The sequence below is a fragment of the Anomaloglossus baeobatrachus genome, chromosome 6, assembly GCF_048569485.1.
Source record: "Anomaloglossus baeobatrachus isolate aAnoBae1 chromosome 6, aAnoBae1.hap1, whole genome shotgun sequence".
Taxonomy (NCBI): domain Eukaryota; kingdom Metazoa; phylum Chordata; class Amphibia; order Anura; family Aromobatidae; genus Anomaloglossus; species Anomaloglossus baeobatrachus.
In genome coordinates, this window is record NC_134358.1 from 109517250 (window position 1) to 109531677 (window position 14428).

A 14428-nucleotide genomic window follows, 5' to 3' on the forward strand; every position below is an offset into this window, starting at 1 on the left:
TGCCTTTTCAGTCAAAGCACAAGCGCTCGGTGCACCATTGGCGTAGCCAAATAGTTTTTTCCACTTTTTTGCCCCTTTCTGACCTTCTCTGGCTCCTATGAAACTACAGTGGTCAATCAAGATTGGGGTGGAAATAGATTGAAAATAATCAGTTGGGAAGGTGACCTGAACTGTTTAGCCAGACCAATGCTGCACCAAGGTGTGATCTGGCAGAAGATATTCTCTTTAAGAAGGGCCATGAAGGAAGAAGCCTGAAAGGAAAACTGGTGTTTTTCTGTTCTCTGATACTAACTTTTAGTGGGTGTCATTGAGTTCAGTTGGTATTAGGTGCTCTTGCATAAAGTAGTCATTCTCATTGCCATGCTCTTCTTGAGTAAGGGCTCGCCCACACCACCGTAAAAGTCAGACAAGTGTTATCTGATTTTGTATCACAACGCACTCAGACTGTCTTCAGTGTAGGAGGAGAAAAAGGGGTTAAACCCGTGCAATCCGCCAAATAAGATGTAGAGATGTTGATAGTTTAATCACTCTTTTATTCCATAGGTCTACGCGTTTCAAGGTGCAGGGACCTCTTCCTCAGGACCAGAAAATTTTCTGGTCCTGAGGAAGAGGTCCCTGCACCTTGAAACGCGTAGACCTATGGAATAAAAGAGTGATTAAACTATCAACATCTCTACATCTTATTTGGCGGATTGCGCGGGTTTAACCCCTTTTTCTCCTCCTACACTGAAGACTTCTGCCCGTGGGGCCGCGGCAGCCGCCATTATCCTATGCTATCTACGGTGGTTGTGACCCTTCACAACCATTTTTGGTAAGTGTATTTATCTATATACTAACCTGTACTTATCTGGTAAAACCCTATCAGCGCTTCTGTTTTTTAGCACTATTAACGCACTCAGACTAGTAGAGCAGTGCTGCAATTTCACTCTACAATCGGATGAGATTCACCCATTAATTCGAAATCATTGGGCTGCATTAGGATGACATCTAAGCACAGTTTTATTTACGCACACTAACACAATGTAGAAGATGGAGAAATTTTGTTCTCCACTTTCCCCTCATAATGTGCTGTGCTCTGATTATCTCATCCAAGAGAATCAGATTTTATTATCTTGACACTTGGATCAAAGTTTGATCAGAGTGTCATTGGCATAATCAACCAGATTCTTCCGGATGAGAGAATCTTCGGTTGTGTGACCCCAGACTAACACTTTTTTTCAACATGTGAAATTCCCACAAACTGGTTACATCTTATGGAAGCTCAATGTTTGTAAGGCGTGTAGGTATATACTGAATTTCCAGATGGAGTACATGCACCTGGAGCTTTACATAAGTCCATTATCCTTCTTATACAGGTGAATATTTGAGAGTAATAGAGGAGGTTTGAATCTGAACATACACTGTAATTGCATAAATGATCAACACCATGGTGCTCCTCAGAAATTGGAACCGTGTATGTAGACACAAATGGGTTGCATGTAATTGCTTAGACTAGATCATCAGTTTTTGAATTTCAAAGTCCCGACCTCCAGCATCTCGCCAATCAACACAATGAAGGGGCCTGCAAAGTGCTGCATCCGGTTTACATCAGAACAGTGGCTTGTCCCCAAGAGTGGCTGTGCCTGATACTACGGCTCTTTCCATTTACTAGAATAGGAGAAGATGCAGTACAAGACATATTGGTATATGTACGAGCCACTGTGTTTGCACAAACAATGAAGGAGCTCCACATCCACCTCAATTTTCTTGAGCAGTCGAGATTCCATAGGAAATATTTACTCCAGGATAACTCTTTAACCATTGGTCATTCATGTTTCCAGCTCCAGGTGGTATAGCTCACAAATAGGTTTACTGAGGAGTTTAAAAGCTGACATTTTCATTCGATAGTACAATGCTAGAAAGTGAAAAGCTAGAATAACTTGTCTATTCCCTTAAAATTTTGCAATGTTCATTCGTCAGCTCAGAATTACTATTTCAGGGATTTTTTTTCTTCAGTTTAAACTACTCCAATCCAAGGAATGGGACATTTTATAATATAAAGACCTAATTCTGACTATACTAGTGGATCTATATACTATAGCTTGAATGCCATGAAGGGGTCAGATACAGCAGGAATCAATAAAAATTCTAAATCGTTAAATATTCTATAAGACTACAGTCTCATCTTACTATGATCCACAAATGTTCTTCTAATAGATATTATAGACTGTACAATAATACTTCTTTATACAAATTTTAAGATGTTCTTTTGGACTTTTCGACTTGTCTATTTTCCATCTCAGATGACAGCAAATATTCTAAATGCCTTGCTTCCCAATGGATTATGTAAACTGCAAAAGAAAAAAAAGGTAGTATGAAAGTGTAACTAAACCTTTAAAAGTTTTTATATACACATACACACATATACAGTATTGTGGTTCCTTGAACTCCATGTAAATCAATGGAGATCCAGCTCCTGAGACCCAAACAGACAGTGAAAATCATGTGCAGAAGCACTCAGCCCTGACCGACTGTCTGAGCAAAGAATTGAACAATTTGTGCGCTAAATACTGCAATTTGTTAAGCATTGTCTATATGGTAGTAATGCAGAAGAAAATTCATGTATTCAATGTGTGCATATACAGTATGTTTGCACTCACAGTGGCCGCTGCACCCTTTGGTATGTGTTTAAACTGTCATAGTAGCTGGCATCTGTTCACATTTGATTTATTATGTTAGGAGGTGCTGGTCAGATTTAGGGGTACTTTGCACGTTGCGACATCGCTACTGCGATATCGTTGGGGTCAAATAGAAAGTGACGCACATCCGGCGCCGGTAACGACGTCGCAACATGTAAAGCCTAGGAGAGAAGATAAACGAGCGTGAAACAGTCAAAAATCGCTGATCTGCGTCACGTCGTTCATTTCCATAATATCGGTGCGTCTGCAGGTACTAAGTTGTTTGTCGTTCCTGCAGCACCACACATCGCTGTGTGTGAAGCTGCAGGACCGACAAACATCTCCTTACCTGCGCCCGCAGTCCACCGGCAATGCAGAAGGGAGAAGGTGGGCGGGATGCTTACATCCCGCTCATCTCCGCCCTTCCGCTTCTATTGGCCGGCCGCTTAGTGACATCATGGTAACGTCGCTGTGACGCCGAACGCATCGCCTCCTTGAAGGAGGGATTCTTTGGCAGTCACAGCGACGTTGCCGACCAGCTATGTGCATGTGAAGCTGCCGTAGCGATAATGTTCGCTACAGCAGCTTGCACTACATATTGCATGTGTGACGGAGGCGATCGTGCTCGGCATCACAAGCATCGGCAAAGTACCCCTTAATCTTTTATAGCATACATTTGGGGATAGTAACTGCCTCCATAGTTGGCTGAGTGCACTTCCCACCAGTCTAAGCTTGTTTTGAATTAGTGCTGGATCCTGCCTGCCCTTTAAAGGGGATGTCCAGTACACTGTTATACTGATGGCCCATTCCTAGAATAGGTCATCATTAACAGATCAATGTGGGGGAGGAGGGTAATACCTTGCACCCCCGCTAATCAACTGTTTTCGGTGACGGCCGTGGCTGGATGTGATCAGTTGCAAATCTGCACACTGGATAATGTCTGTGGCTTGGAACTGAACATCTGCCCTTATTTGATTGTATATTAGAGGATCACTATACAGTTAATAGAGCTGCGCTATTCCTCTTTGAATCTAATCATATCCGGCTGTTGGCGGCACTGGGAATAGCTTGTCGGCTGAGGGGGTGCAGGGTTTTGCACATCCACCAAGCTCATATTTTGAATTATCCCAATGATAGCCCATCAATAAACAAGTAGTGGACAACCCCTTTAGAAGGGTCCCATAAAAAAGGTATGCCTTGTTATAGCTAGTGGGCACACATAAACTAGCCAAAACGTGTGCCAAGTACCTTCGTTTTATAAGTACCTTCTATATGGCAGTAATGTAGTTTAAACATTTATATATTCAATGTTTACCTGGCACACACAATCTGCTGCTGCACTTTTTTTTCTATCTATATGTTGCAATCGCCCCAGTTTGGCAATAACAATATCACATGATCGCCAGGCGATACTTTGCCAACATCTCACGACAGTAGTGGACAACCTCTTTAAACCATTGAGTGATTAAGGCCTCCAAATCTGCACTATATACAAGATGGTGGTGATTTTCTTCACTAACCCTGCAAAGAGACTTGAGTCCATATAATAGAAATAATAGTAGAAATAATTTTAAAACACAGCAAAGTCTAAATTGGTCACTGTGGGTTATAAGTTGGTGCACATCTTAGGATCCGAGATTTTACCTTCAATAGGAGCGCCCATCAATTTGCATAGGGAAGTAATTTCTAAACATGTCATTCTATGCCATTTTCTCCTTAAATGCTGAGAAGAAAATTGTCAATGTGCAGTTTATAAATATCAGGAATTAAGGCTTATCCGATCCGCTTATAGTCATTTTAGGAATCTTGCTGTAAATGGAGACTGTGAGTTTCAGCATATAATGAGTTTTTTCACCCATTGCGTGCCTACGTTGAAGCAGTTTTAAATTCTTAGAAAGTATTTTATCAAATATTACATTATACACAGCGGAGGAATAAATCACAGAGCTGGTTTGACCTGTAAGCAGCTTGTTACTATGATTTATGGGATTACACGAGACAAGAAGTTATGGTACCACAGCTTCTCCTGAGTTCTCTAAATACCATCAGTTACACAATTTAGGAAATAAAACAATGGTCAGTTTATTCTTCTCGGTGTATGAATTTATATAATGTTCTATACAGTCACTGGATATATACATGCATGCACTTTGTTCTGCTCTATAAAAGAAATATTAGAGGGGGCATGACTGTGTGAAGACGCTTTCTCTCTAAGCTCCTCACTGCAATCCCCCATAAAACTGGTTTTTATTGCTACAATGGGCAAATCATCTAACAAAAAGGCTAAGCCCAGTACCCTGAAGTGGCCACCTTCATCCCAGAGCAATATAGGAACCTATCTTACCCGCTCCCGGGAGCCTGGGACAATACCACAGCCAGGACGGGAGTTGAGGCCTGCAGACCCTGATCCAGTACCAGGCCCGCTGCCTGAAAGCACAGCAGCCTCCGAGACCCAGAGGTCGGGAGTGGCGGCGGCGAGGTACCGTGCCACTGAAAAACCCACAGCTGGACCCATGGCAGCATCGGAAAACAAGGGAAGCCCGACGCTGAGAGAGGCAGTAAAGCCCGCGGCGCCATTTCAAGATGGCCATCGCACACGGAGGGAACAAACCGGCGGTTCAGTGGTGGAGGCTGGGACAACCGCAGCCAGTACCTTACCTGCTACGCGCTCCGCTGTAAAGCCACAGGATCCGGTGAGTTCACACAACTCACATGCGGTCGGAGCGCGTGGGAAGCTGGCAGTCGCAGCCGAGGAGAACGGGTCACACGTGCGTCCAGGCATAAGCGGTGACTCACCACTGCAGGCCCGTGCATCGGAGAGGATGTCACCGCCACGTTGTGCAGTGGAGGAGAAAACACCAATCCTACACACAGGTGCTGTGGAGGGGGGGACGAAAAGGGCTGCAATTCACCCTGCTAAGCTACATTCCTACAGTTCACAGACGCTGGGGCTGCGTGGGGACTTAGTAAGGGGGGCCAAAGCCAAAGACTGCGGTACCATCACTAGCCCCTCTCCCCTGTCAGAGATCCCAGGGCCCATAGGGAGCTTTGGGGATGGAGAGGGACCTTACAATCCCATGATGGCTGCAAATGAATCCTGGGGAATCCCCCAGGGGGAGACATCCCCCACACACTCAGAAAGCTGGTCCATGGGTTCTTCCTGGGCAGAGAGCCTGGCAAGCCAAAGTGGAGAATTGGAGAGGGGCACTCTGATGCCCGTGAATAGTGGGCTTTGGGTGTTGGGATCTCCCCCACTCTGACATGCGTCAATGCCACAGGCGTGGGAAGACATGAATAATCCCCAAGGTACTCAGAAAGTGATATATGGTCCGGCGCTACAGGACTCTTTCCAGGCATACTCCAACATGTCCCATACTGCTGCCCCGATGGGTGAGGACCGTCCGGCATGCTTAGCAGATTTGCGTTCACTGTTACAAGCAATACCCACCAAGAATGATATTGCAGCACTGGCCAACCAAGTGGTGGCAGAATGTAAACAGGAATTCACCCAACTGCGGTCTGAACTTTCCTCACTCTCCCATAGGGTGGACACACTGGATGAGCAGCAATCAAGTTCCCAGGTCTCTATTCAATCTATCCAAGAGAGAGTAAAGAACCAGTCCAAGCAATTATTTGCCCTCCAACAGCATGTAGATGACCTTGAGAACAGAAAGAGACGGAACAATCTACGTGTTAGGGGTCTTCCTGAGTCCATTGCCGCCCCTGATATTCCTGCAGTTCTCTGTTCAATCTTTAATAGCTTACTAAAGAGACCACCGGGAGCTTCTCTTGAACTTGACAGAGCACATAGGGCCCTACGTCCCCCAGACCCCGAGGACTCTCATCCAAGAGATGTTGTGTGTAGGGTTCACTTTTTTGCCGCCAAGGAAGCCATCTTGCTTGCCGCCCGGAGGAAACAGAACTTATCTTACAACGGCTCAGGAATCCGCATAATGCCAGACCTCTCACGGCACACTCTGGCCCAGCATGCTACCCTTAAGTCTCTTCTGGATGTCTTAAAAGAGAAGGGTCTACCGTTCCGATGGGGATTCCCCTTCTCCCTATCGGTACAGAAGGACTCACGGTGGTGGATCTTACGTTCCCCAGAGGACTTCCCGGCATTTGTCGCGAACCTGGGTCTACCTACTATTTCCATCTCAGAGTGGCCCACAATGCTGCTACATCCTTGGGTTCCTAGGGGTAAAGCTAGCACTACCAAGCCGATCCCACATATGGATTCCAGTGGAGGGCTGCCCCCTAGAGGAGACAGGGGCCGCAGAACAGGCCGTCCTCGGCAGTCGACTTAGATAAGCTCGGAGGCTGTGCATGCTTCCAGGCCCTGCATTACTTTCAGTTACCTAAGATAAATGTCTTTTTCATGCGGATCTCAGGTCTAGTTATCGCTCGTATTGCACAAAAATGTGATACTTTCGCCAGTGTTTATGGTTAACTTTAATGTTTCAAGTATATCTAGAGCTCTGCTCGGTTATGTCTGACAGCTTTTTCCCCCAAATAGGCTGGGATCCCCTTTCCTGCCGAGTCGTGGCAGATATGTTCCCTAGGAACGTTTGTTCGGTCTTAGTTTATTGTGCAAGGTTTTTATGCCTGCTGTTATTCTTTTTTCTCTCTCTTCTACACTCTTCTCATCTTAAGCCTTTTCTTCTTTCTGTCTTTGGCGGCCGGGCTGATCGTGTCCGATCCTTTTTTTCACATATTTCTAATGTCTCATTCTCCTGTAGATGGCGGAACTAACCATTGCCTCTCTCAACGCCAAGGGCCTCAATGTCCCGGAGAAAAGGTCGCAGGTACTTTACCACCTTCATAAATGGAAGGTGAGAATAGTATGTTTCCAGGAGACCCATTTCAAACAGGGACACTCCCCAACTATCAAAAATAAATACTACCAGACATCTGTAAACTCAGATAATCCTGACTCCCGTTCTAAAGGTGTGGCGATAGCCATTCATAAATCTCTCCCTCATCAAATCTTAAAGTGCACGACGGATAGCCTTGGAAGATATATTATCCTTTTGCTGAAGGTGGGGGACCAAACATTTACAATAATCAACGCATACGCCCCAAATTTAAGGCAGGACAGCTTCGTTGCTCGGCTGGTAGACGTTGCGATCCCTTTGATACAAGGTACAGTAATTCTATGCGGTGACCTTAATGTCACCCTCGACCCCACGTTGGATAATTCCAGGGGGAAATCCAGCATTGCTTACTCTACCATTAAATGTATCAAAAAAGCTTTATTCCGTATCCAACTGTTCGATACATGGAGACTAAATCACCCGTTGGACAGAGATTATAGTTTCTATTCCCACACACAAGACTCATATAGCCGTATCGACTATATATTCCTACAACACAATGCCCTCCCTTGGATACGACATACGGGGATAGGTAACATACTATGGTCAGACCATGCGCCGGTCTATTGTACGATCGAAATTCCCTCTCTCTCGACCCCTAGAGGGTCGTGGCGGCTGAACGAGTCGTTGCTGCTGGATGAGCTCTGTGTTTCTGATGTTCAGACCTCTATCACCAGGTTCGTAGAGGACCACTCAGTGGACGACACTGCCCCCACCTATAAGTGGGAAGCATTGAAGTGCGTGCTACAAGGCATTTTTATTAAGCATGGGTCCCGCATTAAAAAAGAAAGGGCCCAAGACATAGTAAAAGCTCTTCATAGGGTTTCTGAACTGGAGCTCATCCATAAGCGAGCCTTATCGGCCCCTAATCTACAAGCCCTTTTACATGCTAGGATTGAGGTTAAAAACCTACTAGATTCCTCATATAAACGCTTACTACAGATGGGAAAGGGAAGGTTGTATGAGTTTGGGGACAAGCCAGGCAGACTGTTGGCCAATGCGCTGAGAGAAAGGAGAGCTCATACTCTCATCCCATGCATCAAGAACTCACGCGATGAACTACTTTATGCCACCCTCGATATCTCAAATACCTTCCACGACTTTTATTCTAGGCTGTACAATTTACCTGTTGGGCCCCCTGAGTTGGGTGATGGGTGCCCTTCCATGCCCTCACCATTTAGGCGTCTCGACAGCTCTACAATTGAAGGCCTGGAGAGCCCTTTTTCACTGGAGGATATATTGGCGGTGATTCGCAACACACCTGGCAACAAGAGCCCCGGCCCCGACGGGTTCCCCGCCAAGTTTTATAAATCCTTTTCAGAACAGCTAGCTCTTTTAATGCTTCTCTCCTTTAACTCAATCTCGGATTTGGTCCCTTTCCCACCTCATTCCACCACGGCCCATATTTCTCTACTCCTTAAGGCTGGAAAAGACCCCACGGCGTGTACTCAATCTCAATCTCAATCCTAGCATGTAGTAGCTTTAGACCAATATCTCTCCTCAATGTAGATTTAAAAATCTATGCCAAGCTCTTGGCAAACAGACTTAGCCCTCTGCTGCCTGACCTGATCCATTTGGATCATGTCGATTTTGTCCCAGGTAGGGAGACGAGGGATAACACCATAAAGACCCTGGACCTAATTCATCACACACACACACTAAAAAACTCCCTTTGATGTTGTTATCTCTGGATGCTGAGAAGGCTTTTGACAGAGTCTCCTGGCAGTCACTTTCTCAGACACTGGATCATATAGGCCTGGGGCCGGTGTTCTCGTCCAGGATTATGGCCCTATACCATTCTCCGACGGTATACCTTAAGATTAATGGCACTCTGTCAAGACCCTTCTCCATCCATAATGGGACCCGACAAGGGTGTCCCCTGTCACCTTTATTGTACATTCTGGTCATGGAACACTTGCTATCAGCCATTAGGAACAACCCGGATATACGGGGAGTCAATATCGCCAATCGGGAGCATAAATGTGCCGCTTTTGCCGACGATCTCCTCGCTTATCTGTGTAATCCCCTTACATCTCTCCTGTCACTAATGTTGGAACTAAACCGCTTTAGCAAGTGGTCCAACTTTAAAATCAATTTGGATAAATCGGAGGTCCTAAATATTTCCTTGCTTCAAACAACTGTAGATGCTATAAAACCAAATTTTCCCTTTAGATGGCCACCCCACGGCAGTATTGGTTACTTGGGCATCCATATCCCATCCGATCTGACCAGGCTCTTCTCACTGAATTATCAAAATTTTCTGTCGAAACTTGAAGGAGACTTAGCTTCTTGGCAAAGGGGAACTCTTTCTTGGTTCGGCAGGATTAGCGCTCTCCGGATGATGGCCCTGCCAAGACTGTTATATTTGACACAAATGGTCCCGATTTATGTTCCGGCGGCCTATTGGGCCAGGATACAGCGCTTATTCAATCAATTTGTTTGGTCGAAGAAGAGCGCCTGTCTAAGGAGTAGCGTCCTGACTAGGACCAAGATCGCGGGTGGGGCAGGGTTGCCCGACTGTAGGCAGTATTATCTGGCAACTGCTCACGCCAGAGTTTTAGACCTTTTACATAACTCTAATTCCAAGCTATGGGTCTGTCTGGCACAGGATCTATGCCCTTTATCAGTACCGACCCTGCCGTGGACCTGGTCACTCCTTACCAAACATAAGATTGACATGTCTTATAGCACCAAACAAACATTGAAATTTATACACTCGACACCACTTCGCAATCGCCTGATCCAGCCCAGAGGCCCCCTCATGCCCCTAACGGATAACCCAGAGTTTATACCAGGGGCATCATCCAACAACTTTCTGGGTAGCTCGAAACAAAACCCTTTGAGACTGAACCAGGTAGCCCAGGAGGGTTCCCGCCTACCACTCTTGAAAATTGTAGAGAATCGTGATTCCAGATTGAGGTTCCATTTTGAATACGCCCAACTTAAACATTTTATAACCTCACAAGACATTGTCATGGCCTATCCCTCGCTTCCAACATCTTTTGAAAACCTCTGTGCGGTTTCCTCCGATACACGTCAAAGACCTACAAAAAATCCCTCCTGGGTCACCTCCTTCAGGCAGCCAAGACGGTGATCCCACGGTGTTGGAAGGACCCTGCTCCCCCCACGTTAGATGAGTGGGTACTGGAAGTGAATGTGATTCACCGCATGGAAATGGTGATCGCCCAGTCACGTGGACAGATGGTAGGGATGGCCACTAAATGGTTTCAGTGGGAATCATTCCTGTCTGGCGAAAAATTTCTTGATCTACTTTAACTTCCAGAGACTGGATACTCTGGCCCTTTTTCCCCCCTGATAACATACTCCGCCCATCCGACAAATTTTGGTCCAACGGACAATGTATCAGACTCTTCCGACACACTCTTTCTTCCTCTATCTCTTCTTCTTTTGTCTGTCTTATCCCTCTTTCTCTGCATAACGTGACTGCTGCTCTTCTTTACTTCATTTGTTAGAGCATGGTTGTATATTTTCTTTTTATATTCCTATTATAAACTCAATAAAACTTTAAATTGGAAAAAGAAATATTAGCTTGAAAAATTGCAGAAAACATGATAGTGAGATGATTTACTAAATATTTATTACACTGGGGAACAAATCCAAAAATTCTTGGTGTCCCATATATATTAGGCTTGATTTTTAAAGGGAACCAAACATCAGGATTTTCGTGTATGAGATGCAGCCAGTGCATTACTGACACTATCAGGCACAGGCTGTACATACCATTAGTAGGCAGCTCGGTTTATAAATCCAAGTTTATAAAGTTTGAAAATTCATCATCTTTTTGATTGACGTGTGTACCTCTGCTGCTAATGTCCGGGTGGGTTATGCATGTGGATTCCCGCCCACCCCCGACGCCTGTTTCTCCCTACCTCTGGCTGTATGTAAATTTCTACTCTTCTGTTACACGGTGTTGGAGTTAGTGCCTGCGCATAGCGCTCATCTCCGGCGCCGTGTTTATGAAGCTCACAGTATTATTGTGCATGAGAGGGCGGCGCATGCACCCTCGCTTCTTCAGATCTGTTGTGACAGTGGGAGCGCGTGTGGTATCACAACAGGACTGGAGAACATCTGATCTTACCCCGATTAGCTGCAGTAGTACTGCACTGGCTGCACCTTATACACGAAAATCCTGATATTTGGTTCCCTTTAAGTATATTCGGTCCTCTGAATCAGAATATGTTATGAATTTTTTTGTAGCAGCTCTACTTTTTGAGATAATGTAGAGTTGCCCAAGCATGAATTTTTACCTTGACAGGGATATTAATTATAGGATCAAAGAAGGTCTGTAAAGTAAGTGACAATTCACATTTAAAGAACTATTAAAGTATTAGTCATATACATCTGTGCTTCTATACCGACTGTCGGTGGTGTGTTCTACAGAAATGTGTGGCAATGCAGTAGAGCATTTGGCAACCTCAGTGACATCTTTTTACTTCAAGCTGAGTCAGCGTGCTCCTGGCTTTGAGATTGAAAGGTTGGTTTTAACTAGACACTATGTTCCTTCCTAGAATACTTAAAAATCTCCCAAAGAAATCAACAGAATTGTTGGCGTCTAGACAAGCAAAGAGGAAGTTATTACAACCTGAAACCAGAGTCACATACTATCGCAATAGAGAAAAGGATCTACTGACATTCTTCTAGCGGGAAAATGATTTTATTTTTGTTGCAACAATGTCCAAGGATTACTGATGTAATCGGGCATATCACAATACTGACCAAGCGAATTTCGTCTGTTCATAGACAGTTCTAATCAGAGCCTAAAATGTGTGCTTTTACACATTGGAAACAAATATGGATAAATACTAATAGGTCACTTAACTAAGATCACTGTGTAAGACAACAGTGGACTTAGAGAGAACATGTGGTAGTAGGAGAAAAGAATGTAATTGCTGAACCAGTAGATGACAGAAATAGGATCATTTTACCACCACTGTACATCAAATTAGGTTTAATGAAGCGTTTGTAAGGGCTCTAAACAAAGAGGGAAGATGCCTGGACTACAACTGAAGAAAATTTCCAGCACTGACTATAGAGAAGCTAAAGGCAGGTATTTTTGACGGATATCAAATCAGAGGACTAATGAAAAAAACACACTTCAAAGATTCATTGATCAATAATGAGGCAGATGCATGGTCTTTTTTCACTATGGTAGCATATTGCAATTTTAGCATATCAAAAAGGAACAAAGCATGAAGCGATACCCAATCAGAACGCAGTACTGTTCTCAGCGCCAACCAATCGGTGCAGAGGGGGCGCAGAAATGGTGACGTACTACACGCCTACATGTCACACTTTAAGTTCTCATCTAGGTCGTTAACGAGATCGTTGGTAGGTGTCAAACATACAGATCCATCCTGCCCAGCAGGACCCCAACGAGCCAAAAATGGCCCAGGACATTCAGCAACGACCAACAATCTCACAGCAGGGGCGGATCGTTGGTACGTGTCAAACATAACGAGATCGCTGGTGAAGTCGTTGTTTCGTCACAGAAACTGTGACGTAGCACCGATGTCATTAGCGATCTCGTTATGTGTGAAGTGGACTTTAGAAAACCTTGGTGACCTAAGTGAAGAGCAGGGTGAAAGACTTCACCAAGATTTAAGAACTATACAAGAAACATACCAAGGACACTGAGCTACCCACATGATGGCGGATTACTGCTGGTCTATTCAAAGTGATTGCCCTGGCAAAACTCACTGCAAGAAATCTTTAAAGCACCACTTTTGTGAGGCATTTCAGTAAATTAAGTTTGTGTCAATGACAATATTTATGCATGTTTAATTCTTATTTTGTGATGTAAATTCTTCATAAATAAAATAAATCTACATGTATAAATTTGTTTTAACAACCAAGAAGGCACAAATAATAATATTTAGTAGAAATCAGTCCAAGTGTTCGATCAGTCATATGCATATACAAAGGGGGGAAATAAGTAAGAACATGTGACTAATTTTGTAAGTAATTAGAAAGCATCCTGCTTTTTAGTGAAAAATAACATCAGTTTTCAACTATAAAAAGGTGTCTGATTACCAAAGTGCCACACAAGAATCATCTCATTATTATGGTACAAACTAGTGAGCTGTTTCAAGGCCTTTGCAACCTAATTGTTGCAAAAAATACCGATGGCATTGGTAATTGAAGGTTCTACTACTGAAGGTCCCAGGGAGCACTGATGGAGCCATAATCCGAAGTGAAAAGAGCAACATTTCACCATAAACCGGCCACGACCTGATGTTCGCCGCAACATTTCAAAGGAGTGAAAATAATTATCAGACAAGTTATCCAAGAGCCAACTGTGGAGAAATATATAAAGACCTGGAATCAGCAGGTACAATTGTTTCAAAGAAAACAATAAGCAATGCAAGCAACCTTCATGGCCTGTATACACACTCAACATGCAACATGCTCCATTACTGATCACAAAGCATTTCAAAGCATGTTTAAAGTTTGCTCAACAACAATTAGACAAGCCTGTGAAATACTGGGAGACTATAGTCTGGTCTGGATGCAATAATACACACCATGTTTGGAGGCCAAAAGGTACTATATATCAGCAAACACATAATACCAGCAATGAAGTTTGGAGGTGGTAAAATCATGGTGTTGGTCTGTTATTCAGCATACGGAACAGGCAAGCGTCATATACACCAATGAGCAAAAGGGTAACAAAGTTTTGAACTTTTGACTTTACGTAACTTTGGTTTACAACTAATTAGCATACTATGAATTTTGCCGATTCTTGTCATGTCACTTCATTGTTACTGTTGTTCTACTGGTGAGGAGAGATCTTTTTTTTTCCTGTATGCTGCAACTACAAATTACAACCTCTTCTCACATTCCCTAATAGCTCAGTGTGTTATCAGGTTGGTTCCCAAG

General features: G+C 44.1%; 1 protein-coding gene across 1 annotated transcript in view; it reads right to left on the bottom strand.

Moving 5' to 3' along the window:
• Positions 1 to 713: 713 nt before the first annotated feature.
• The window catches only part of CRISPLD1 (cysteine rich secretory protein LCCL domain containing 1), a 123272-nt gene continuing 109557 nt past the window's right edge, over positions 714 to 14428 (bottom strand). Inside the window, exon 15 of the mRNA XM_075316300.1 lies at positions 714 to 2330. Within this exon, the coding sequence (XP_075172415.1) occupies positions 2279 to 2330 (52 nt within the window). The 3' untranslated portion in view covers positions 714 to 2278. The remainder of the gene's footprint in view (positions 2331 to 14428) is intronic.